The sequence below is a fragment of the Nuphar pumila genome, chromosome 3, assembly GCF_984573655.1.
Source record: "Nuphar pumila chromosome 3, dmNupPumi1.hap1.1, whole genome shotgun sequence".
In the NCBI taxonomy this organism is placed as follows: domain Eukaryota; kingdom Viridiplantae; phylum Streptophyta; class Magnoliopsida; order Nymphaeales; family Nymphaeaceae; genus Nuphar; species Nuphar pumila.
In genome coordinates, this window is record NC_143251.1 from 13,125,995 (window position 1) to 13,146,831 (window position 20,837).

The 20,837-nt window shown below is 37.7% G+C and overlaps 2 protein-coding genes across 3 annotated transcripts in view; one reads left to right on the forward strand and one right to left on the reverse strand.

Annotated features, from left to right (window-relative positions):
- Positions 1-7,798, forward strand: part of LOC149842023 (synaptotagmin-5-like) — a 29,784-nt gene extending 21,986 nt beyond the window's left edge. For both annotated transcript variants that reach the window (XM_089998842.1, XM_089998843.1), the window contains 6 exons: positions 5,116-5,195; positions 5,270-5,420; positions 5,539-5,769; positions 6,015-6,314; positions 6,401-6,514; positions 7,131-7,798. In XM_089998842.1, coding sequence (XP_089854968.1) covers positions 5,116-5,195; positions 5,270-5,420; positions 5,539-5,769; positions 6,015-6,314; positions 6,401-6,514; positions 7,131-7,277 — 1,023 coding nt within the window. In that variant the 3' untranslated portion in view covers positions 7,278-7,798. The remainder of the gene's footprint in view (positions 1-5,115; positions 5,196-5,269; positions 5,421-5,538; positions 5,770-6,014; positions 6,315-6,400; positions 6,515-7,130) is intronic.
- A 2,826-nt stretch (positions 7,799-10,624) lies between these two features.
- Positions 10,625-14,787, reverse strand: LOC149842024 (tubby-like protein 4). The gene is made up of 8 exons (XM_090000574.1): positions 14,441-14,787; positions 13,059-13,170; positions 12,385-12,561; positions 12,176-12,231; positions 11,992-12,088; positions 11,186-11,278; positions 11,005-11,075; positions 10,625-10,922 (listed from the first exon to the last, which is right to left on the reverse strand). The coding sequence occupies exons 1-8, from the start codon at positions 14,785-14,787 to the stop codon at positions 10,847-10,849; spliced, it is 1,029 nt and encodes a 342-aa protein (XP_089856700.1). The 3' UTR covers positions 10,625-10,846.
- Positions 14,788-20,837: the final 6,050 nt, after the last annotated feature.

A 20,837-nucleotide genomic window follows, 5' to 3' on the forward strand; every position in this document is an offset into this window, starting at 1 on the left:
TTGAAGAGGAGCTCTCAAGAGCAATACCACATACAAGGGGGGTTCCCCCTATTTATAAGAAAAGGAGACCAAAGGGGCTCCCAATAGAGTCGTTGGGAGCCCCCAACGGTCACAATTGTGACCGTTGGGGGCCCCAACGACTCCATTGTGGGGCCCCTTTTCGGTATCCAAAAATATATTTAAAAAAATAAAAACAAAAAATAAAAAACAGTGAAAGAAAAGAAATAAAACAAGTACCCCTATTGGGTACTTGTGAAAAGACCATAATACCCCTATCGGGTATTATGGTGAATATACATCTATATTTATATATATATATATATATAGATGTATTATTACATATGTTTTAACACCCCCCCTCAAACTTTACGGGGGAATGACCGAAAGTTTGCCAAGAAGGAACAAGAAGCGAGGAGCAGGCAGGGCTTTGGTAAAGAAATCTGCAAGTTGATATTCTGAAGTGACATATGGCAGTGTAACTGTCCCACGAAGATATTCATCACGTACATAATGACAGTCCATTTCAATATGTTTAGTCCTCTCATGAAAGGTGTGGTTGCTGGCAATGTAGATGGCACTTTTGTTGTCGCAACAAAGCTTTGAAGCACCGGTAATTTCGACTCCCATATCTTGAAGAAGACTTCGAAGCCACACAAGCTCCATTGTAGTAGTTGCCATAGCTCTGTATTCTGCTTCAGTAGAAGACAATGAGACTTTCTGCTGTTTCTTGCACCTCCAAGCAATTAGCGAATCTCCTAGGAAAACACAAAAGCCAGTAGTTGAGATTCGATTATTTGGGTTTCCTCCCCAGTCAGCATCAGTATAAGCCAGTAAGTCTAAGGAAGAGAGTGAGGATAAGAATAGCCCTTTAGTCAAAGTATTTTTGATGTATTGAATGATCCGGAGCACAGTACTCATATGCACAGATGTAGGAGCATGCTGAAATTGGCTTGCAGAGTGCACAACATGAGCAATATCCGGCCTGGTGATAGTCAGATAGGTGAGGGAGCCTATGAGTTGCCTGTAGGGCGTAGGATCATCCAGCAAAACTCCATCCTTCAGTCGTAGTTTAACATTGATAACCTCGGGAGTCTCCACCTTTTTGTCATCTGAAATCCCAGATTTGGAACATATGTCTGCAGCAAGCTTCATCTGTGACAATATATACCCTCGAGGAGAGTATGCTACTTCTATACCAAGAAAGTACCTGAGAAAACCCAGATCAGACATATCAAAATTATGTTTTAACATATTTTTAACATTAAGAATACCACTTTCATCATTGCCAGTGATGATCATATCATCAACATAAAGCAGAAGGATGATGATACTATTACCTGCACGTTTAACAAAAAGAGCAGTGTCAGTATAACATGAACGAAATCCCAATTTTAACATGATAGCACTAAATCTATCATACCAAGCCTTAGGGGCTTGTTTAAGACCATATAAAGCTTTTAATAACCGAAGAGTTTGACCTTGGTTAACATTAATTCCTGACGGAGGGTCCATATATACTTCTTCATTCAACTGACCATTAAGAAAGACATTTTTAACATCTAATTGAAATATAGGCCATTTCTTAGATGATGCTACTGCTATTAGAGTTCTAACGCTTGTCATGCGAGCCACGGGGGCAAAAGTCTCCTCATAATCGATGCCATATTCTTGTGAATATCCCTTAGCAACTAATCTAGCTTTATAACGTTCTAGGGAACTATCACTTTTTGTTTTGACTTTGTAGACCCATCGACATCCTATAGCTTTTTTATTTTAAGGAAGATGAACTATTTTCCAAGTTTTAACCTTATTTAAAGCATCTAGTTCAACTTTCATTGCTTCAACCCAATGAGGAATATTTTTTGCTTGATTATAGTGGGAAGGTTCATAGTAAGAATGCAAGGCAATTAGACAAGCTCTATATTTAGGTGAGAGAGTTTCATATGAGACAAACCTATTTGGTGGAATGGATTCTCTAGAAGAACGCCTAAGAGAGGTTTCTTCTAGGGGTTCATTAAGCCGCAAGAATTTTTCTAAAGCACTAATAGGTTGTGCTTCCTCACGCCGAGTGTACACTTGGAGATTGTCACCATTAGTTGGTGATACACCATTATCATGAGTATTTTCTAAAAATTCCGGATGACTCAAAAGATCATCATTTGAGTCTTGTAAAAGATCATTGATAAACATATAATCAATTTCATTTGGTTTTTCCAAAATTTCAAATCCATTTTCATCTTCTAAAAAGGTCACATCTTTGGAGACAAATAATTTATTGTTCTTATAGTCAAAGCATCTATAGCCCTTTTGATTTTCACCATATCCTAAAAATACGCATTCTATTGCTTTAGGTGACAATTTATCTCTTTTATGCAAAAGAACAAAGCATTTACACCCAAAAATACGAAGACGATTGTAGTCGGGTGTCATATTAAAAAGTTTTTCATAAGGAGAGATATTGTTCAATTTTGAAGATGGCATCCTATTGATTAAATAGGTGGAGGTTAACATGGCTTCGGCCCAAAAACTTTTAGGAATATTTTTAGAAATGAGTAAGGATCTAGTGGTTTCTAAAATATGTCTATGTTTTCTCTCCGCTAGACCGTTTTGTTGAGGAGTTCTTGGGCAAGATTTTTGATGACAAATGCCATGTTGTTTTAGATATGATTGAAAATCATTTGATAAGTACTCTCCACCCGAATCGGATCTAAGAATGAATATTTGACTTTGAAATTGATTTTGAACTTTTGCATGAAATTCTTTGAAGAAGTTAAAAACTTCCGATTTAAAGTTAAGAAAATAAATCCATACATATCTAGTATAATCATCAATAAAAGTAACATAATACGAATAACCACCTTTGGATAGAACCGGAGATGGTCCCCATACATTGGAATGCACCAATTCAAAAGGTCTTGTTGTCACAAAGGTTCTAATAGGAAAAGGAGTAGACTTCATTTTTCCAAAAATGCAATCTTTGCAATTGATATCTTTTTCTTTACAAAACTTGTTTCCAAAAGGAAAAAGATACATTTTAGAGTAACTTGGATGTCCAAGCCTTTTATGCCAAGTTTCAATATTTTTGTCTTGGACATAAGTACAAAATGAGGTATTTTGAAGTGTTAAGTTATCCATAAAATAAAGGTCTCCCTTCCTATGGCCTTGCCCAATCCGCTTCCCGGACCGGAGATCCTGCACAAAGCACCCTTGGGATGAGAAAGATATTTCACATCCATGGTCGGCTATTTGAGAAACGGAAAAGAGGTTAAGATTTAATTTAGGAACTATTCTAACTTTTGGAACAAGAAAATTTTGAATATTTTTAGAATCAAGAGTTCCAATACCATTTATTTTGAGAAAAGTTCCATCGGCCGTAGAGACACAAGATAATTTTGAATTGGTGTGTACATTGGTTAATGCATTTTCATGAGGAGTCATGTGAAAAGAGGCTCCGGAATCTAAAATCCAAGAGTACGTACCGGGAGGTGATGATGAGGCAATGGCGGCACCGGAGGTGGAAGAAGTGACCTTTAGAATTTGTTGGAGAGCCAAGGAGATTTGTCCAAGAGTATCTTTGAGATCCCCGTTCTTGCCGTCATCTTCTTTGGTGGTGGATTCTTCAACGGAAGCCACCTTTGGCTTGAATGCCCCATTTAGCTTTGGGCAAACGGGTTTAATATGTCCCGGCTCATAACAATGATGACATATGATCATTTTTCTTCCACCACTCCCTTGCTTACCAAAATGAGGTGGTTTGTATGTCTTAACATGATTGCCAGGTTTAGATACGGCAAGAACTTCCTCTATGCTTTTACCCATGCTATGCCTAGTCTCTTCTTGAGTAATCTCGGCAATAGCCTCTTCTAAGGGAGGAAACGTAGATCTATGGAGAAGTGAGGATCTCACTTGTTCAAATTCGGGACGAAGCCCAAATAAAAATTGAAACAATCTATCTTGTTCCATTTGTTTTTGTCTTAGTACCACATCCTCCGTAGCCATCCATTTAGGCTCTAAAAGAGTCAATTCATCCCACAAAGGATTTAGAGCACTATAATAATCTTGTATGCTCATGTCACCTTGTTTTGTGGTTCTTACTTTTTCTTGCAAAAAATAAGCTCTTGCAAGATCTTTTTGGGTAAACATACCCTTCATAAAAAACCAAGCTTCATTTGCCCGGCGGAATTTTGCAATATTTGCACATACCTTGAGTTCGACATTATTCATAAACCATGCTAGGATTTTTGCATGGTTGCTTTCCTAATCTTCCATTTGGTGATTATAATCTTCAATGGCCTTGAGACAAGCATCGCCTTCAAGTGCTTTCTCTTGATCTCCTTCCATCTTTGTGAGCTTAAGTTGGGGTTCCGGAACGGTTCCCATTACATAACCCCAAAGCTTCTTGCCTTTGAGATTATTCTCCATTGCGGATGCCCACATCATGTAATTTTTCCCATTGAGTTTGAATGATAGATCAATCTTGACTTCCATTGCTACACAATGAAGATGTGAGAAAGAAAGGAAGTAGAGAGAGACACGATTTTACCTTAGAAGATCGTATGACTTTGATACCATGTAATGAAATATGCGGAAGAATCCAAGAATGCTAAAGCATTCACTATGTCCCACACGGACAAGTGCAACAAGCACAAGAGAGGAAATCCACTAAGGGATATACGAAGGGCCTTATAAAAAGGCTACACACATGAAAAATAATATCACTATTATTGAAGAGGAGCTCTCAAGAGCAATACCACATACAAGGGGGGTTCCCCCTATTTATAAGAAAAGGAGACCAAAGGGGCTCCCAATGGAGTCGTTGGGAGCCCCCAACGGTCACAATTGTGACCGTTGGGGGCCCCAACGACTCCATTGTGGGGCCCCTTTTCGGTATCCAAAAATATATTTAAAAAAATAAAAACAAAAAATAAAAAACAGTGAAAGAAAAGAAATAAAACAAGTACCCCTATTGGGTACTTGTGAAAAGACCATAATACCCCTATCGGGTATTATGGTGAATATACATCTATATTTATATATATATATATAGATGTATTATTACATATGTTTTAACAATGTGTTCCATCCTAAATTTGATCTGGGCAAATTTTCAATCAGGGAATGATTCGAGATGCTATTGAGGACTCAATAACATGGCCAGTCCGAAAAGTTGTACCCATCGTACCTGGTGACTACAGGTATGTGTTCCACATGTATTTTATAGATGTTATCTTAAGGGGGCATGTGCTGAGTTAAAATCATTTGTTTCCAGTGACTTAGAGTTGAAACCTGTTGGAACATTAGAAGTGAAGCTTGTGCAGGCAAAAGATTTGACCAACAAAGACATTATAGGGAAATCTGATCCTTTTGCTGTATTATACATACGGCCATTGCCTGATAAAATGCAGAAAAGCAGAACAATTGTGAGATCTCACCGGAAATACATTTCTTCAGAGTTCCAAGTCGTTTTTATCTTACATTCTGCTCATGCCTCCTGCTTGATAAATGAGTTTATTTTTTTCCTCCTCACCTGTATTCCAGAATAATGATTTGCATCCGGTCTGGAATGAGCACTTCGAGTTTGTGGTTGAGGATACCTCCACTCAGCATTTAGTGGTGAAAATCTATGATGATGAAGGTATCCAAGCAGCGGAGCTCATTGGCTGCGCTCAAGTAAAACTAAAGGACCTTGAGCCAGGGAAGGTGAAAGATGTGTGGTTAAAATTAGTAAAAGATTTGGAGGTTCAGCGAGATAACAAATATCGTGGTCAGGTAAGTGGCTTTGTTCTTTTTCTATACATCCTTATGTTGGGGAAGATGGTGGGTGATTTACAGAACTTTTCCATTGTGAGGAGAGGTGGTCTTTTGTGATTTTGTTTTCACTTCATAGTTATTAAATCAGCAAATATGGAAGCTCTGTCTTGGTATTGGACACCAGGATGGGTTCAGCTTCTTGAGACAATGAAAGTCCACACATTCAACATGTGCATAATTTTTCTTGAATTATTGTCTGATAGGTACAATTTGAGCTTCTCTACTGTCCCTATGGCCTGACCAATGGATTTGCCAATCCATTTGCTGATACAAGGTTTTCAATGACCTCATTGGAGAAGGCACTTAAAAGTGGACCAAACGGAACTGATACTTCTGATGCTGAGAGGAGAGGTGCACATAAAAAAAGAGATGTGATAATCAGGGGTGTTCTGTCAGTGACTGTAATTTCAGCAGAAGATTTGCCTTCGATGGATTTATTGGGAAAGACCGATCCCTTTGTTGTCATTCAGTTGAAGAAAACAGAAAATAAAAATAAGACCAGGGTATTTTTACTTCACTTTTGTATTTTTTTTGAAAAGTGTCGTTGCCCTGAGCCAGTTCACTGAGGGAGGATAATCAATATGTGCAGGTTGTAAATGATAACCTGAACCCTATCTGGAATCAGACCTTTGACTTTGTTGTGGAGGATGGATTGCATGACATGCTGATTTTGGAAGTCTATGATCATGACACCTTTAAGAAGGTACAATTTTTGTTTTCTGTTCCTAGTTATCATTAAGCTTTTAAGATGCCAGGCAGAGTTGAAGAAATGATGAGCCAACTGCAGGGTTTCGAAGAGAGTAATGAAAATCTAGAAGCTGGAATACAAATCCTTAATCTAGTGAATTTTTCTGATAGTTATAAAAAAATAAAAATATCCTCCATCTCCCTGGGTTTTGAATTCTTGTTTACATCCTTGTGTCTCTTTGTTAATTCTTTTTAAAAACGTGCCATCAGCCAATTTTGCTATGATGTGAAAATTTGGATTCACAATTTGTGATGGTGTGAAATTTTGAATTCATAATTTAATCTCCAGTATCACTAACATATTTCTCCCAATTCTTTTTAAATGGTAGACTCCATTGATTAGAATTTAACTAAAGATTTTCAACCTTATTTCAAGTTTGGTGGTCCATCTTCCATTTTTTTTTCAAAATTCTTTTTAGTCAATCTGATCGCATATATTGGTTGTCTAGCTTCCAGATTTCTGCAGGAACCAAGACGTTGCGATTAGTCACCACTCCATTTGAATGGTTTGTCTGAGTTGCTAATGTTTTCTTTGCTTGATGTGTACTGATACTGGGTGGTATTGGTCTTAGGACTATATTGGAAGGTGCATCTTGACCCTTACAAGGGTTATAATGGAAGGAGAATTCAAGGATGAATTCCGACTGGACGATGCGAAGTCTGGAAAGCTGCACTTGCACCTTAAATGGACTCCACAGCCTATATATCGTGACTCTTGATCCCTTTAAAGTCAACAGCCATCCTGAAGCGTGCATTTTCTGCTACTGCCTACTGGTGAAGATATATGGGAATGTGACTGCCTGGTTTCTGGTCTCATATTCCCTGGACAATGGTTGACCTATCATGGTCAATTGATCTACCAGGTGTCAAGGAATAAAATTGAGGAAGGGTGGGCTTATTTTATTTTAGTTCTCTTTCGATGCTTTCAGGTGTAAAATTTATTAGTCCTTTGATGATGTAAATTAAGACAATAATCATTACCCCAAGGAACTATTTGTGACCCTAAACCAGGTGAGGTGTAGGGGGGTGGAGGTGGGAGTGTGGGGTGATACACGTCTAGATACACACTGTTGATGTGATGCTGCTGTTTGTTTTATTTCTTTATTATGCATTGTATGCAAATCTGCTTTCATTACCGGGGGCGTTCTTTCCCCATGGTTCCTTTACATGTAAGATGTCCAAGTGAGTGCAATGTTGAACATGATCGCATTCCTGGCTCAGAAATAGTGTTTGTTTTTGAGCCACCACCTTTAGTATTTGGTATCTATATGGTGCTGGTTGATTGTACTTATAGGACTGATAATGTCCTGTACGGTCTGGAGCCTTCAGCAGTTCTATGGTCTTTAATAACCAGTTGTACATCAAGAGATAAATTTGTTTTCTATGCGGCATTGCTCATTTGCTGTCCTGTAGATACTTGCATATATTGCTTTAGGATGGTCGTTGTCCAGATCAAGTTAAATATGCTTTGCAATGCAGTTGCTTAAATACTAGTTGATACCGCATCCATTTTATCATGTTATGAATGGCTTATGATACCATACGGCTACAATGTGGTTTGGCAATACACCTTTATCCGCGTAAAGTTGCTGAAATTATATTTCACTTTTCTATTGACCTTGGTTTGAAGTTTGAACCTTTCATCTTTAGCGTGCATTTGATTCTGAGGCCTAGAAATATCTGTCCCATGCAAGAAAATCTAAGCCTTTTGTATGAGCTGCATCATTAGCACTTTGGAGAAAGTTTTCATGTTATATTAGAATCATATTTTTTTAATTAAGTTTATGTAAACCTCTCTCTCTCTCTCTCTCTCTCTCTCGTACACACACACAAGCAGAGTGGTCATGCAAACACCCCGTCAACTTTTGAGACTAGATTGCTGCTTCTGGTTTGGGTTGTGTTCCTGTCATGAGTTAGTTTTCTAGGCACTTGGTCCTATTTCTACCAGGGCATGTTTATTACTTGGGATTCACTTTCCGTGGGGATAGACCTAATGTGTTTACCAATGGGAAAGTTTTCGTAAAATATAAAGGTTGCCGTAGGGTGATCTGCTTTACTCACATGGTTTTGGGTGTATGGGATTACTTTCTTCGGCTGACTGCAAGAAAATGGCTGTCTAATTAGTTTAAGTTTTGCACCCTCCCGCAGCTATGCACAATTTCTTTATTGATGCAATGTCTAAACGAAAAATGATTGTACTGTACAGCAAAAATGATTTGCTTCTTGAAAAATCCTACAATTTTCGAAAATCCGCCCATGTCTAAAATCACAACTTTTCGACTATTAACATATATTTTCACCCTTTTCATATGCGAATTCTTTTCAGATATGCAAACTTCCTTCACAAATATTCAAATATGTGATTTATTTCTTAAATATGTGATTTTTCTCTTAAAATATGCAAATGTCTTTCCAAATATGCAATTTTTCTTCTCAAAATATGCGAATGGGGTATTATAATTTGTGAGGCTTTAGTGACACTTTTGAAGTGTTATATGCTCATCGCTCTTTTGAAGCGTCGCTAAATGCTTGTTGTTAAAGGCTTTAGTGACTCTTTTGAAGTGTTGCTAAATGCCCATTGTGCATTTGAAGTGTCAGTTTTTTCCAACAAACTCCTTTTACTCAAAATCTCTTAAGGGACAGAAAATGTGTAAGGACATTGGCATGCGAAACCTTCATAAATGTGTGAGAAAATTCACAAATAGGGGAGGAAATTCACATATTTGGATATTTGAGAGGGAAGTTTGCATATGAGGAAATTCACGTGTGAAAGTTGAAAAGGTCATTTTACAACCGAAAAATTGCAGTTTTGGATGGCTGGATTTAAAAAAATTGTATAGTTTTTTTGAGAAACACATCATTTTTGTTGTACAATATGGTTATTTTTCGATGTCTAAACTCCCAATCAAAGTGGTTGAAAAGTCTAATATAGTGTATTAGGTACCTGGACACTGTTTTTCCTTTCTAGTTGATGCCTTCGTCCCACTTCTACAATTTTGGTCCCTTTGTTTCACCTGCAAAAATGGGAAAATGGACACTTCATGTGATAATGCCCGTTTTCTCATTTGGTGAAACATATCAAACACGGGGCTTGACGAATGAAACTTTAAATTCTTGTTGACCATGTGATTAATCACTGTTTCTCAAGAGATTATTTTTGCAGCACTTTTTGTCACCTATATATTGCAAAATTAAAGTGGTAAGGATCCACATGAAATCTCCTAACCTTTCTCATTTGTGAAAACATCAAAATATTGTTTCATATGAAGTTTTTATTTCATAATATGGAAAACTTTTCAATTTCGCATCCATTAAATAATGGGCCATATAATTCACTTCTCCTGCCGAAATGTTTTTTTCTTTGTACAAGAAACGTTTGGCGAACACCATAAAAGGAAAAGGTGAAGCATAAGAGTTACCATGTCTAATTTGTCCCTTTTTATTTTCTGAATCATGTTTGTATTTTTACTCAGTCAAGAGATGTTTCTTTTGCAATATAATTAATTGGAAGTGCCATGATTGTAATTAATTTGATTGTGTAGCTTGTTTTGCTGCGAGTAGTTGTTGGAATTGAGTGGAGGGCAAACCTGAGTAGAAGAAAGGGAGTACGCAATTACGCAATAAATCGCCAGAGACACTGATTAGTCACAGCTTCTAACCCTTCAAGCATTGGATTTTTCTATAATCTAATCACTGCAAATTAGTCTATATATAGATACTGAAGAGGGGCTGGAATTGTCCCATGGAGAAACACCCCTCACAAGGAAAGGGTTCACTCTTAAGTGTCTCTACAGAGATGTATCCAATGTTCATGACCCTTCATCAAGGGTCAAGACTCATGGCTTATGGCCATATATCCTTACAGGATTTGGTCATATAAGCTAAAAGTCCAACTTTAAAGGCTGATGTGTGTGCGAAAACTTCTGATTGTAAATTGTACTTTTATTTCTCTACTTTATCCTTTTATTTTTTTCACGATGCCAGTGGTTGTTAAGAGATGAGAAGCTCAGTACGTGAAATGGGTATTTAAACAACTGCATTTTCAACTATTGCAGGGTAATATGAATTGTCAGAAACAACCTTCTAAACTATTGAATGCATTTTTACACCAGTCCTCTGAATGGCTGTTCTATAAAGGTATCTTGGTTTTCAATACCTTTATGATGATAAGAATATATGTTGACGAAAATGGTGACATTATAAATAGTGGGAACTTAGGTAATTTTCTTCCGTGTAAGTGTTACAAATCAGATAAACAACTAACTTCATCCAGTGACAACGTAATGGATCAGATACAGAAGCATAGCTTTGAATCTATGGATGCTAAGCAAATTGCAAAAGCCTGATAGCCAGTCAAGGGGTACCTGCATGGTAATGCAACAAGTCCTTGATTAATTGGCAGGCACCAGAACAATGAACATTAAGAAGAATAGGGCAACAGATTACCTATAGTCCATCAAGTATTTTGATTTGCCTATCTTCCCTAGAAGAAGAACCGACTCCCCACCACTATCCTCCTGTCTCAAAAGCCACATAAAATCTTAGCTTGAAAACATTACTTTTTCAAGGTAGTGATAAATGGACCATTAAGCGAATGCTTTAGCAAGGAAAAATTTCCACGAATTACCTTCATTATAAGCTGAAAGTTCTTAACTGATGCTTGTATATATACATCTGACCTGCTTCTTTCTCTGAATTCTAGCTCATACTGCTTTGAGTTCTATTGGATTGCAATTTTGGAGACAGAAATGGAAAGGAGGAAAAGAAAAAGAAAAAGAACGTCAGAGTGAAATAATACCAAGGTTATATAGTGTTGATTATGAAAACATCCATATTAACAGGTGAATAGTGCAGAAGAAAGCTGTAAATGCTACCATATTAACATTGACACGGAAATTAGGTCACAAAGTTTTGTATAAGATGAACAGATAAAAGTGAGTAAAAATGGATAAAATGAATTTCTGACAGCAAAGGATTTAGCACTGACTTTGTTGTAGTGTGGAATTTTTGAGAATAAGTGGTTCACTTGGTTCATGTTCTTCCAGTCCCAGCACAATCCCTTTGAATCCTCTACCTGTTCTATCAAATCATTAGATAAAGAACTAAAAGAAATGTTTGACAAAAGCAACTGACTTGGGATACAGATTTCCCTTAATAGACTTGAGACTAAATCATTTAGGTCCCATAGACTCTGGAGTTTGAGGTTAAGTGGGGTTTAGGCCAATAGTTGCTAAATCATGAACTCTATAAGAACAGTGTGACCCAAGATTGAAATTTTAGACCAGCATTCATGATATCTTAATTGTTGAAATAGAATTGATGCTCCTTACTTTATAATGTTTGCATGCCGTACTAATTTTTCAGATCACAGTTAAAGGAATAAAAAAGAAAACCATGCATGCAGTGCATGCACACACAAATACACAGATATACCTGAAGAGAATATTTTGTATGGGTAGATTGAGATTTCGGTATACGGACATGCATCCTCCTGAAATCCCCAGTCAAGGTGGTTATAGTGGGCAAGAAACTGCAAAAGAGAAAAATGCAAGATATTTACCTATGAAAGTCAAACCAAAATCTAGTAAAAACGGTTGAGGAAAGTTTTTAATGTTACATGACGATAGCTGCAAGTTGCTTAGTATCCTTCCATGGGGAATCTAGAAAGCTACTCTGGAAGAAACAAACAAAATAAAAAGTTGTCAAGCTGCTCAAATGATCCAAAATCAATGAAAGTAAAATTATTTAACTTGTCAATTTAGCCATAAATAGTTCATTCTCTTATTGTTGTTGAACTCGATTAGCTGATAAGAGAAAGTTCTGGACCTGGTCCCATATATGGTAGCACGAACCCATGAAGTTAGCAGTTACAGTTCCAATGAAACTTTCATCCCATCTAGACTTGATGCCAGTTGAGTTTCGTGCTATGATGAATTCTGATTGGCTCCATTTCTTTCTATGATAGGCGACAGCAAGTTTCTGATCTACTCTTCCTTGACCTTCCTACATTTGCAGCAGGCACCATTACTATAGCACTATAAAATCTTAAATCATGCAATCCATGCTACTAGGAAATGGAAAGAAGCTTAGGTGATGAAATCTCAACATGGGTATGACCAGAACAAGGACTTCTAGCGAACTTAAGAAAAATATGAAGGAAAACCTTCTAATCCAGGTTTCAATAACCTTACAACGTTTATGTATCAGAATATATTTAAATGGCAGCTGAAAACAATGAATTAGGGGGGTCTTGATGATTAATGCATACTTATGAGATTCATCAATAGGTACAAATCATGAGAAAACTTTAATAAGAACAGCCTGCACCAAAATGGAAGCGGAAACTTCACCATGGATGGCATTGGAACTTTAAACTTTTGTAACATAAAAAACAGTTTAGTTTGCCAATATATGCACATGAGCATACACACACATGCACACATGCAACGTGATGAATGTTACATCAGAAACCAAGTACTCAAGTCTCATGTCCAACTTACATTAGTGTAAAGAGTATAGAGAGAAAATCCACCTTGTCCTTCAGGCTGTTCTCGAACTATATAACAGGAACAACTGCCTATATCTGCAGGAAGTGGCCTAAAGAGTAGTGACCTGGGTGAAAAAGCAGACGAGATAAAAATAATATACAAACTTTTGAAAATGAATCACTTAATAATTTGGTCAATAATCATAGACAAGTCTGTTTATCAGAGTAAAGGAGCTCAGTTAGTGCTATATTCTCTCAATACATTTCTGGTTTGAAAATCACAAATTTTTTATGGTGCTCAATGGCAGGATGAATTATTCAAATAGAACCTTTGAAATTTTAGCAGTATACCTTATTGATGTATTGGTTCATGAACGTACAATGTGCGTGTGCGGAATAAAATCAAACAGGTTACATCATTTTCAGACCAGAGGAGCAATAAGGACGATCAAACTTGCGTAGAGATTATATAGATACTTCAATTAATAGTAGAAAATTATTCTATTTCAGTTAATGCTGAGTCAAATTTGATAGTGTCGTAGGGATGATTTACATATTTTTGCCATTCAAACAATAAAAACCCAGGCATACCTTTGTTGAGCTCCATGAAGATCCACTTTCTATATCTGTCAGAAATTGGGTTCTCTCCAATTATCCTACTAGTTATTATCATTTCGATATTGATTACCAGTTAAAGAGTGTGTGCCGCTACATATTTTTCCAGTTTGAGGTTTAACTGGCACATCTTTAGCAGGCTTCCATTATTAACTGTTCCTAATCAATGAAGAACGATACCACTTTCTGTTTTAATTGTACACTTTTCTCAAACAAAAGTAGGACGATAATTTTGAAGCATATTTGCATGGTATGCACAAGCTTTTAGATTGCATCTCGTCTTCTAACTTGGTGTCATCCAAAATTTTAAATCTAATATAATGTTTTATAGTTTTACCAGATATGTGCGGGGTCTCCCAAAAAAAAATTCAACCAAGAGATTACCCTGTTTTGACAAGAAAATTCCTCTTATAAAACATTTACAATCAAGATTAAATAAATTCACCATAAAAAACAAAAAAAGACCAAATACCACATTCTGATGCTCCAACCGTTCACTTTCTCAACAAAATAGTATCTAGGAATCAGCTATGGTCATTCTAAAATTTGCATTAGTGCACCTTTTGACTCAATTATGCAATGATGACAATGACCATGATCATAAATTTGTCATGTACATGATGATATGAGGGACAATGCTCTGTTTCACGGCGATGTTGATGCATGATGATTCTCAGAAGGATAATGAAGGTGGTAATACAGTAATACACCGTTACTCGATGATGGTACCCATGCTCTGCGACGTGATCATGATGGTGGTGGTTAAATAAAGGCATATACCTCTTAGGAAGAGTGGACCACGATGAGGCAGGAGCAGTTACAGCACTTGAATCGTCCCAAACACACTTGGAACCGTTTGGAATTGGATTAACTTCTAAGACCCAGTTCCTGTTTTTGCTGATATCAACAAGAGTGGAGCAAGAACTCTGAAAGAATCCTCTCCTTCTATAAGTGTAACCACTCTCACTGTTTCTACTAGTGCTGGCACAAGCACTACCTTCTTCTTTCGGCTTCTTTCCTCTCTCTGCAGATAAGGGATGCTGACAGAGCTCACCAGGAGATGAACTGCAGAGGTGCAGATTGAGTTCCCCACTGCCACCATCTTCATAATACTTGAGCTCATTCATAGGATTGAGATACAAGGATTTGAAAGAACACCCCCGAGAATGCGTCCCATTTTTCATAAATGAAGGCATTATTCTCCCATATATTGTGTAAAAGCATCAAGAAAACAGAGGTGAATTCTTGGTTTTAGTTCACAAATGTTTCTGGGTTCTGGCAAATGTTGAGACACACAGACTACATTGAAGATGGTAAAAAAGAGTAGGGGGCTATAGACAGTGCAGCTTTAGTGGCTGGTGGAAGAGAAGGCTTTATTGTGATTATCTGTTTTGTTGGTAACCATATTTACCGGACTTCAATAAAGTTTTACTGCAACAAGTGGGTAAATTGAACTTTTGCAGAAACCACATTCCAGATGGCGTGCTCATCGATATTTACAGGCTTTAAATCTATTTCCATGATCCTAAGCTATGATGACCTGTCTCAGTAAAACTGTCAATCCAATTGTTCTGCTTATTTTTTTTCCCTCTTTTGATGGGCATGCTGGAAGGTAAGGTTCGCCTCCAAGGGCTCAGGCAGTGGTATCAGAATCTAATCGGCCTGAATGGGTTTTCCTTTTGTTTTTTCATTTTTTCTGCTAATTATGATATTTACTGGATCTTATAAGTCATCGTTTACCGTATTTCAGTATTTTCCTTGTTTTTTTTTTCTTGACTTTTTCTTTTTTTAATGATTTTTTATTTTTTAAAATCAAAATTTTAAATAAAACCGATTCAAAATGATCCGTTCAATTTGATACCATTCAAAGCTGATTTATGAAACTGATTCTAACAACAATGGGCACAAGGCAAATTAAGGATGTGAGTTGCTGGGGATTAGGCCCAATATTCAATCAATTCCGAGTCCGTTTTATTGATTGGATAAAGAAAGTCAAGTCCGATTATTATTATTATTATTATTATTATTATTATTATTATTATGCTGGGTTAGGCAGCCCCCTACCAGTTTACAACAATACCATCGGGATTTGAACTTGCAAAGTCCCATCACAAGGTGACGTGCACTAACTCACTTACCAGAAAAGCGCCCCCCACCCCTTGGCCAAATCCGATTATTAATCAGACTGATATTATATTTTCACATCTGACTTAATGAGTCTGATCGACAATTCTGACATGTTTACATAATAAGAAGGGGATTGTGCTGCCACTTTTTTCGTTAGGTCAAGTTAGGATCCTCAAAAAATTATAGTTTTAGGTGTCTTAAGCTAAATCTGAGTCGTTAGATGTATTTATCATTACTTATTTATGAAACAATCTTTATTTTGAATTGATTTAATGTAAAAATGTGAATATTTTATTAAGTTTCAATACACTATCAACTATTGATTTTTTTTACCTCTTTAAAATCAACATTTAAACATAAAGATGCTTAATCAAAACAAAATTTCTATTGAATAAACAAACAATTATAAACATATCTGACGATTCAGATCTACCATAAAACACCTAAAATTATGTTTTTTGGAGAGTCCTAACTTGACCTCATAAAAAAAGAGCAGCACAATCACCATATACCCAGGATTAGGCCTATTGATGGATGCCCAATCGAGCGGGGGTCCTACATGCTCAGCGCTTCTGATTCTTTCTTCTTCTTTTTTTCCTAAAGGCAAGCTGGTGTTAGGCAGACCCCTACCAATTATACAAGTATGTCATTGGGTTTTGAACCTGCAACGTCCCAACACTGACGTGCAGCTCCAACCAGACAAGTAGAGCCCCCATTGGTACGCCTGATTCCTTTTGTGTGTATGTGTTTTTTGCAGCGGTCTTGACTGCCGCTAAGGTCTAGGTGGAAAATGCCCTTTTAGCGGCGGTTGAGGAGCACTGCTAAAAGAGTTATTTTCACAAAACACGTGCCCGCTAACAGTGAACAACATCTCTCTCTCTCTCTCTATATATATATATATATCTTCAAAATGCAATTTTTTTTGGATGTGCAGCTGCACTTCCGACCCGAGTTTGTCAAAACGTTTTCACACACACATATATATATATATATAAGAGATCTGGATTCAGTATAGCTTCACCCTGAGCTCAAACGGGCTTCAAATGCTAAGGCAAATGAAAGCAATGATCATTGACACATGGTTCCCACTAAATTCAACCTTGGTCCGACTTGAATCCAACTCGTTTGGATCCTCAAGGCAAATGAAAGCATTGATAATGACACATGGTTTTCAACCATCAATGGTAAAACGTTTATCAAGGGGTTTTGGAATGGATGGTTGTGATTGAATAGCAGATAGTGTGTCACCATTCATGCATTAAAGAGTCTTGCAGAAGTCATTATTAGCCCGATCGCCAACCTTATACAACATTTATGAGCCAACCCAACACTTCTCATCTTTTTCATTCATGTCCTTGGGCTATGAAGTGTTTGTTTATCACTTTAATTTTACCAGATTCGGGAAGGGTGGGCAACGGGCCGGGTGTCTCAGTGGGCCAAGCTGACCCAGCCCACTACGGGCCAGGTTTGGGTCAAGGTTTTAGGCCTTTACCATTAGCTACTGGCCTGTTATATACACAAACCGGGCTTAGGAGCTGATTCAATGGGCTTAAGTTACCTAATTAATTTCTTAGTAATACGAAAACTAAAGAAATTAGTTGACTGCATAGTAATTTGATAACTATTATCATTTATCTAATTAGTTACATTAATTTTATGCAAACTAGAAACATAATTAGTTGGGTACATGTGAAGTTATTGATTGTTACTATTTACTTAATTAGTTGCATTAATTTTGTGAGAAATAGAAAGATAATTGTGTGGGTGCATGGGACTATTGGTTTATTTAAGAATTAAGGTTTTTTGACATTAAAAAGTAACCTACAAATGAGTTTGGGTTGGGTTGGACTAACTCGCTAAATTAGCATTGACCCATTAGGCCAATGGGCTGGCTGGTTCATGAGCTGTTCTTCAAACCCCAGGCCATTAAAAAGCAAACCAAAAACTAACGCAATAATAAATGGATTGAACCATGCATACATAAAACCCGATAGACCGAACTCTAAACGGGCCCTGATGGCTAGGTTCGGGTTGTTTCCTATTGATGAAATCTCCCTGCTGTGCATCTCCCACTTGGCTCATTATTATTTTTATGCCTCCATGTGAGAGGGGAGCAGTACTGTCCACTGTCACTGTATCAACCATGTGGAACCAAGTTTAAAGTTTTTGAAATTCAATGCGTCCTTCACTTCAACCAAAAAGCCAGTTGTTCACCATTCTTTGTTTTCTGGCCTGGCTTGCAGAACAGAGTATATATCCTTTCTTTTTCTTGGGACTGGGGAAGGTTTGGATTGTTCAATGCAGTTTAAAAAACAGATCTGAACCAGGGTGACTAACCTAGATTTTGTGATTTTCTTGGCAAAAAACAAAAAGTCTCACGATAATTTTTTTTGAAAATATCAGTACATTTAGACTCTACAACTAGGGGTGGCAAAACCTGACACGACCCCCCAACCCTAGGGATGGCAGTGGGGCGGGGCGGGTCGGGTCAGGGCGGGGGACAAGGTCTCCACCCCCGGCGGGGATGGATTTTATCCTCCACCCCCGCCTTCATCCCCGTTTCATGTCCTCCATCTCCGGTTCAAACGGGGATGAGGCGGGGTGGGGCGGGGATATTGTGGGGAAAAGTGGTCGGGGCGGGGACGGGGCGAGGAAAAGTGCACGTCCATCCCCGCCTCCACCCCCGGACGGGGATGGATTTTAACCTTCGTCCCCGCCTCCATCCCCGGTCCAAACGGGGCGAGGCGGGGCGGGGCTCCGCTTTCCTCCGGTCCACTGCCATCCCTACCCAACCCGCCTCTTAGGCGGGTTCGGATTTGGCAAAAACGAACTCGTTTAATAAACGGGTCGACCCACCTAACCCATTTATTAAACGGGTTGGGTTCGTGTTAGGGGTATGCCAACATGGCTGACCCGTTTAATAAACAGGTTAGGCGGGTGGGTCAACCCGCCAACCTGACCACCAGAGCCGGACTGCCAATGAGGCTTGGGCCTCAGGGCCCCTGGGCCCAAAAAAATTTTAGGGGCCCATTTTTAAGGCCAATGAGTATTGTTTAGGTAGTTTATATAAATATTTTATACATTTTTATTTAATATAATATAAATATTTGAAATATTATATTTGTTTAATGTGAATGCTAATTTTATTGTTATTTTGATTCTTTAAAAAAAAATCGGAGGCCCTGAACTCCTAATATTAATAGGAGGCCCATTTTTTCCCTCCGCCTCAGGCCCCATAAAACACAGGTACGGCTCTACTGACCACCAACCCGTTTACCCGAACCAACTCATTTATTAAGCGGGTTGGTGGGTCATGTCGGGTTACCCGTTTAATAAACGGGTCGGGTTCGTGTTTGCCACAGACGACCCGTTTAATAAACGGGTTCGGGTTGAGGTATGCTGACCCGCCAACCCGACCTGATTGCCACCCCTATCTACAATGTAAATATACAGAAGATATCGAAATATAAGGATCAACTTAAAATAGTACAAAAATATAAATGTTGCATTAATAGTGACATAATATCGCAATGAAAGCACGACACTTTTAAAATGGGTCATATCTTGAAAGTATCATATTTTTTGAGTTTTTGAAAATCTCATGATAAAATCGTAAGATTTCCAAAAAGTAGCTGATATTATTTGTGACTTAGGCTTGAGCAGGCTGGTCTATCGTGGATCGAGCAGACCTAGATTTTGGCGGACTGGTTAGTCTTTGGAGATGGGTTCACTGCAGTAGGGAGGGTAGCCAGGAGACTTGGATTCTCTGGCTGAAGCAGCCAGGTCACATTGCAGGTCCACTTGGCTTATATTCCGTTGCTTAGTTGGTTTTTAACAATGTTATCAGTATCGTCGTAACGGCAGAAAATCGATTCATTTCAGCCCCTGAATCGGCTATTTTTTTTATAAATGTAAAAAATACTAAAAATTAATTTTTAATATTATTTTAACAGTTTTAACATTGTCACATTATGATTGACACATTTTTTATTGTTTTTTGGCCGATACAGAAACGATTCACTTGAATATCGGTATCGGCTGCATACAGCTGAATCGGTGGCCAAACGATTCAGGGCCGATATCGATACTGATCATTTCCATTGGTTGGTGAATGTACAATCAGAATGAAACACACACAAAATTGTCTTTGGTACGATCAAGAGTATGTACTCTTTAGTAGAAAGCCATGAAAGGATGCAGTGTTTAGTCAATCAGATCTGGCAGATGTATTTGCCATGGTTTGTTTAGTAAGAAACGTTTTAGAACTAGTTGTTTTAATGTAAATGTTGTTTTCTTGTGTTAGCTATGGTGTCTTGTGGGCTCTTGATTTTTAAATTCCTATGAAAATCTTTACATCACATCAAAACCCTCTTCTATATCTATGTTCCTTACCAAAAAGACATCTGTATAGTTGGATTCACAAAGGATTCAGTGGTAATATACTTGAATTGTCATGTTGGTGATGAACTCTAGTGTTTCTTGAGTGCTTCTGACACTGAACGGAAGCCCATGCCATTAGTAAGCTGAAGCCGTTTTACAGATCACATTGTAGACCTCCCCCTCTTTTTTTTGGATAACTAAGGAAACCACCTTCATATATACCTCCAAGTTATGACAGAATAAACAAAATGGTGATGCACAAGCAGAGTTTTCATTATGTCTCAAGGATAATTGCAATGTCAATAAACTTAATTTAGCAGGAAAAGGAATAACAGGACTATCCAATATTCACGATTGCAATTGCAGAATCATTTACTGAAACCTACACTCCAAAAAGCCGCAATAGCAATCTGACATGCGTCAAGAAGAATTGCTCGCATCACAATGCATAAATGAGTTACGAAACAGTAGTGATGATGTTTCTTCAATCTTCAACTCTGATTTCTAGCCCTGAATCACCATATTCCACTTGGTATAATTCAATATATATAATGAAAGTCAAAAAACAATGATAATTATCATCTACAAGAAGATAATGAAGATAAAATCATGATCAGATTAGGAACTTGCTCGTAGGATCCCAATTACAACAATTCACCAATTCAGCCCA

What these genes read in the sequence shown, in the direction of transcription:
- LOC149842024 (XM_090000574.1), bottom strand. Translation starts at nt 14,787, where the DNA reads ATGAATGAGCTCAAGTATTATGAAGATGGTGGCAGTGGGGAACTCAAT. An exon ending in TGGTCCACTCTTCCTAAGAG is followed by an intron (nt 13,171 to 14,440) that starts GTATATGCCTTT and finishes TTTTTCACCCAG; the next exon opens with GTCACTACTCTTTAGGCCAC. An exon ending in ACTTTCAGCTTATAATGAAG is followed by an intron (nt 11,076 to 11,185) that starts GTAATTCGTGGA and finishes CTTTTGAGACAG; the next exon opens with GAGGATAGTGGTGGGGAGTC.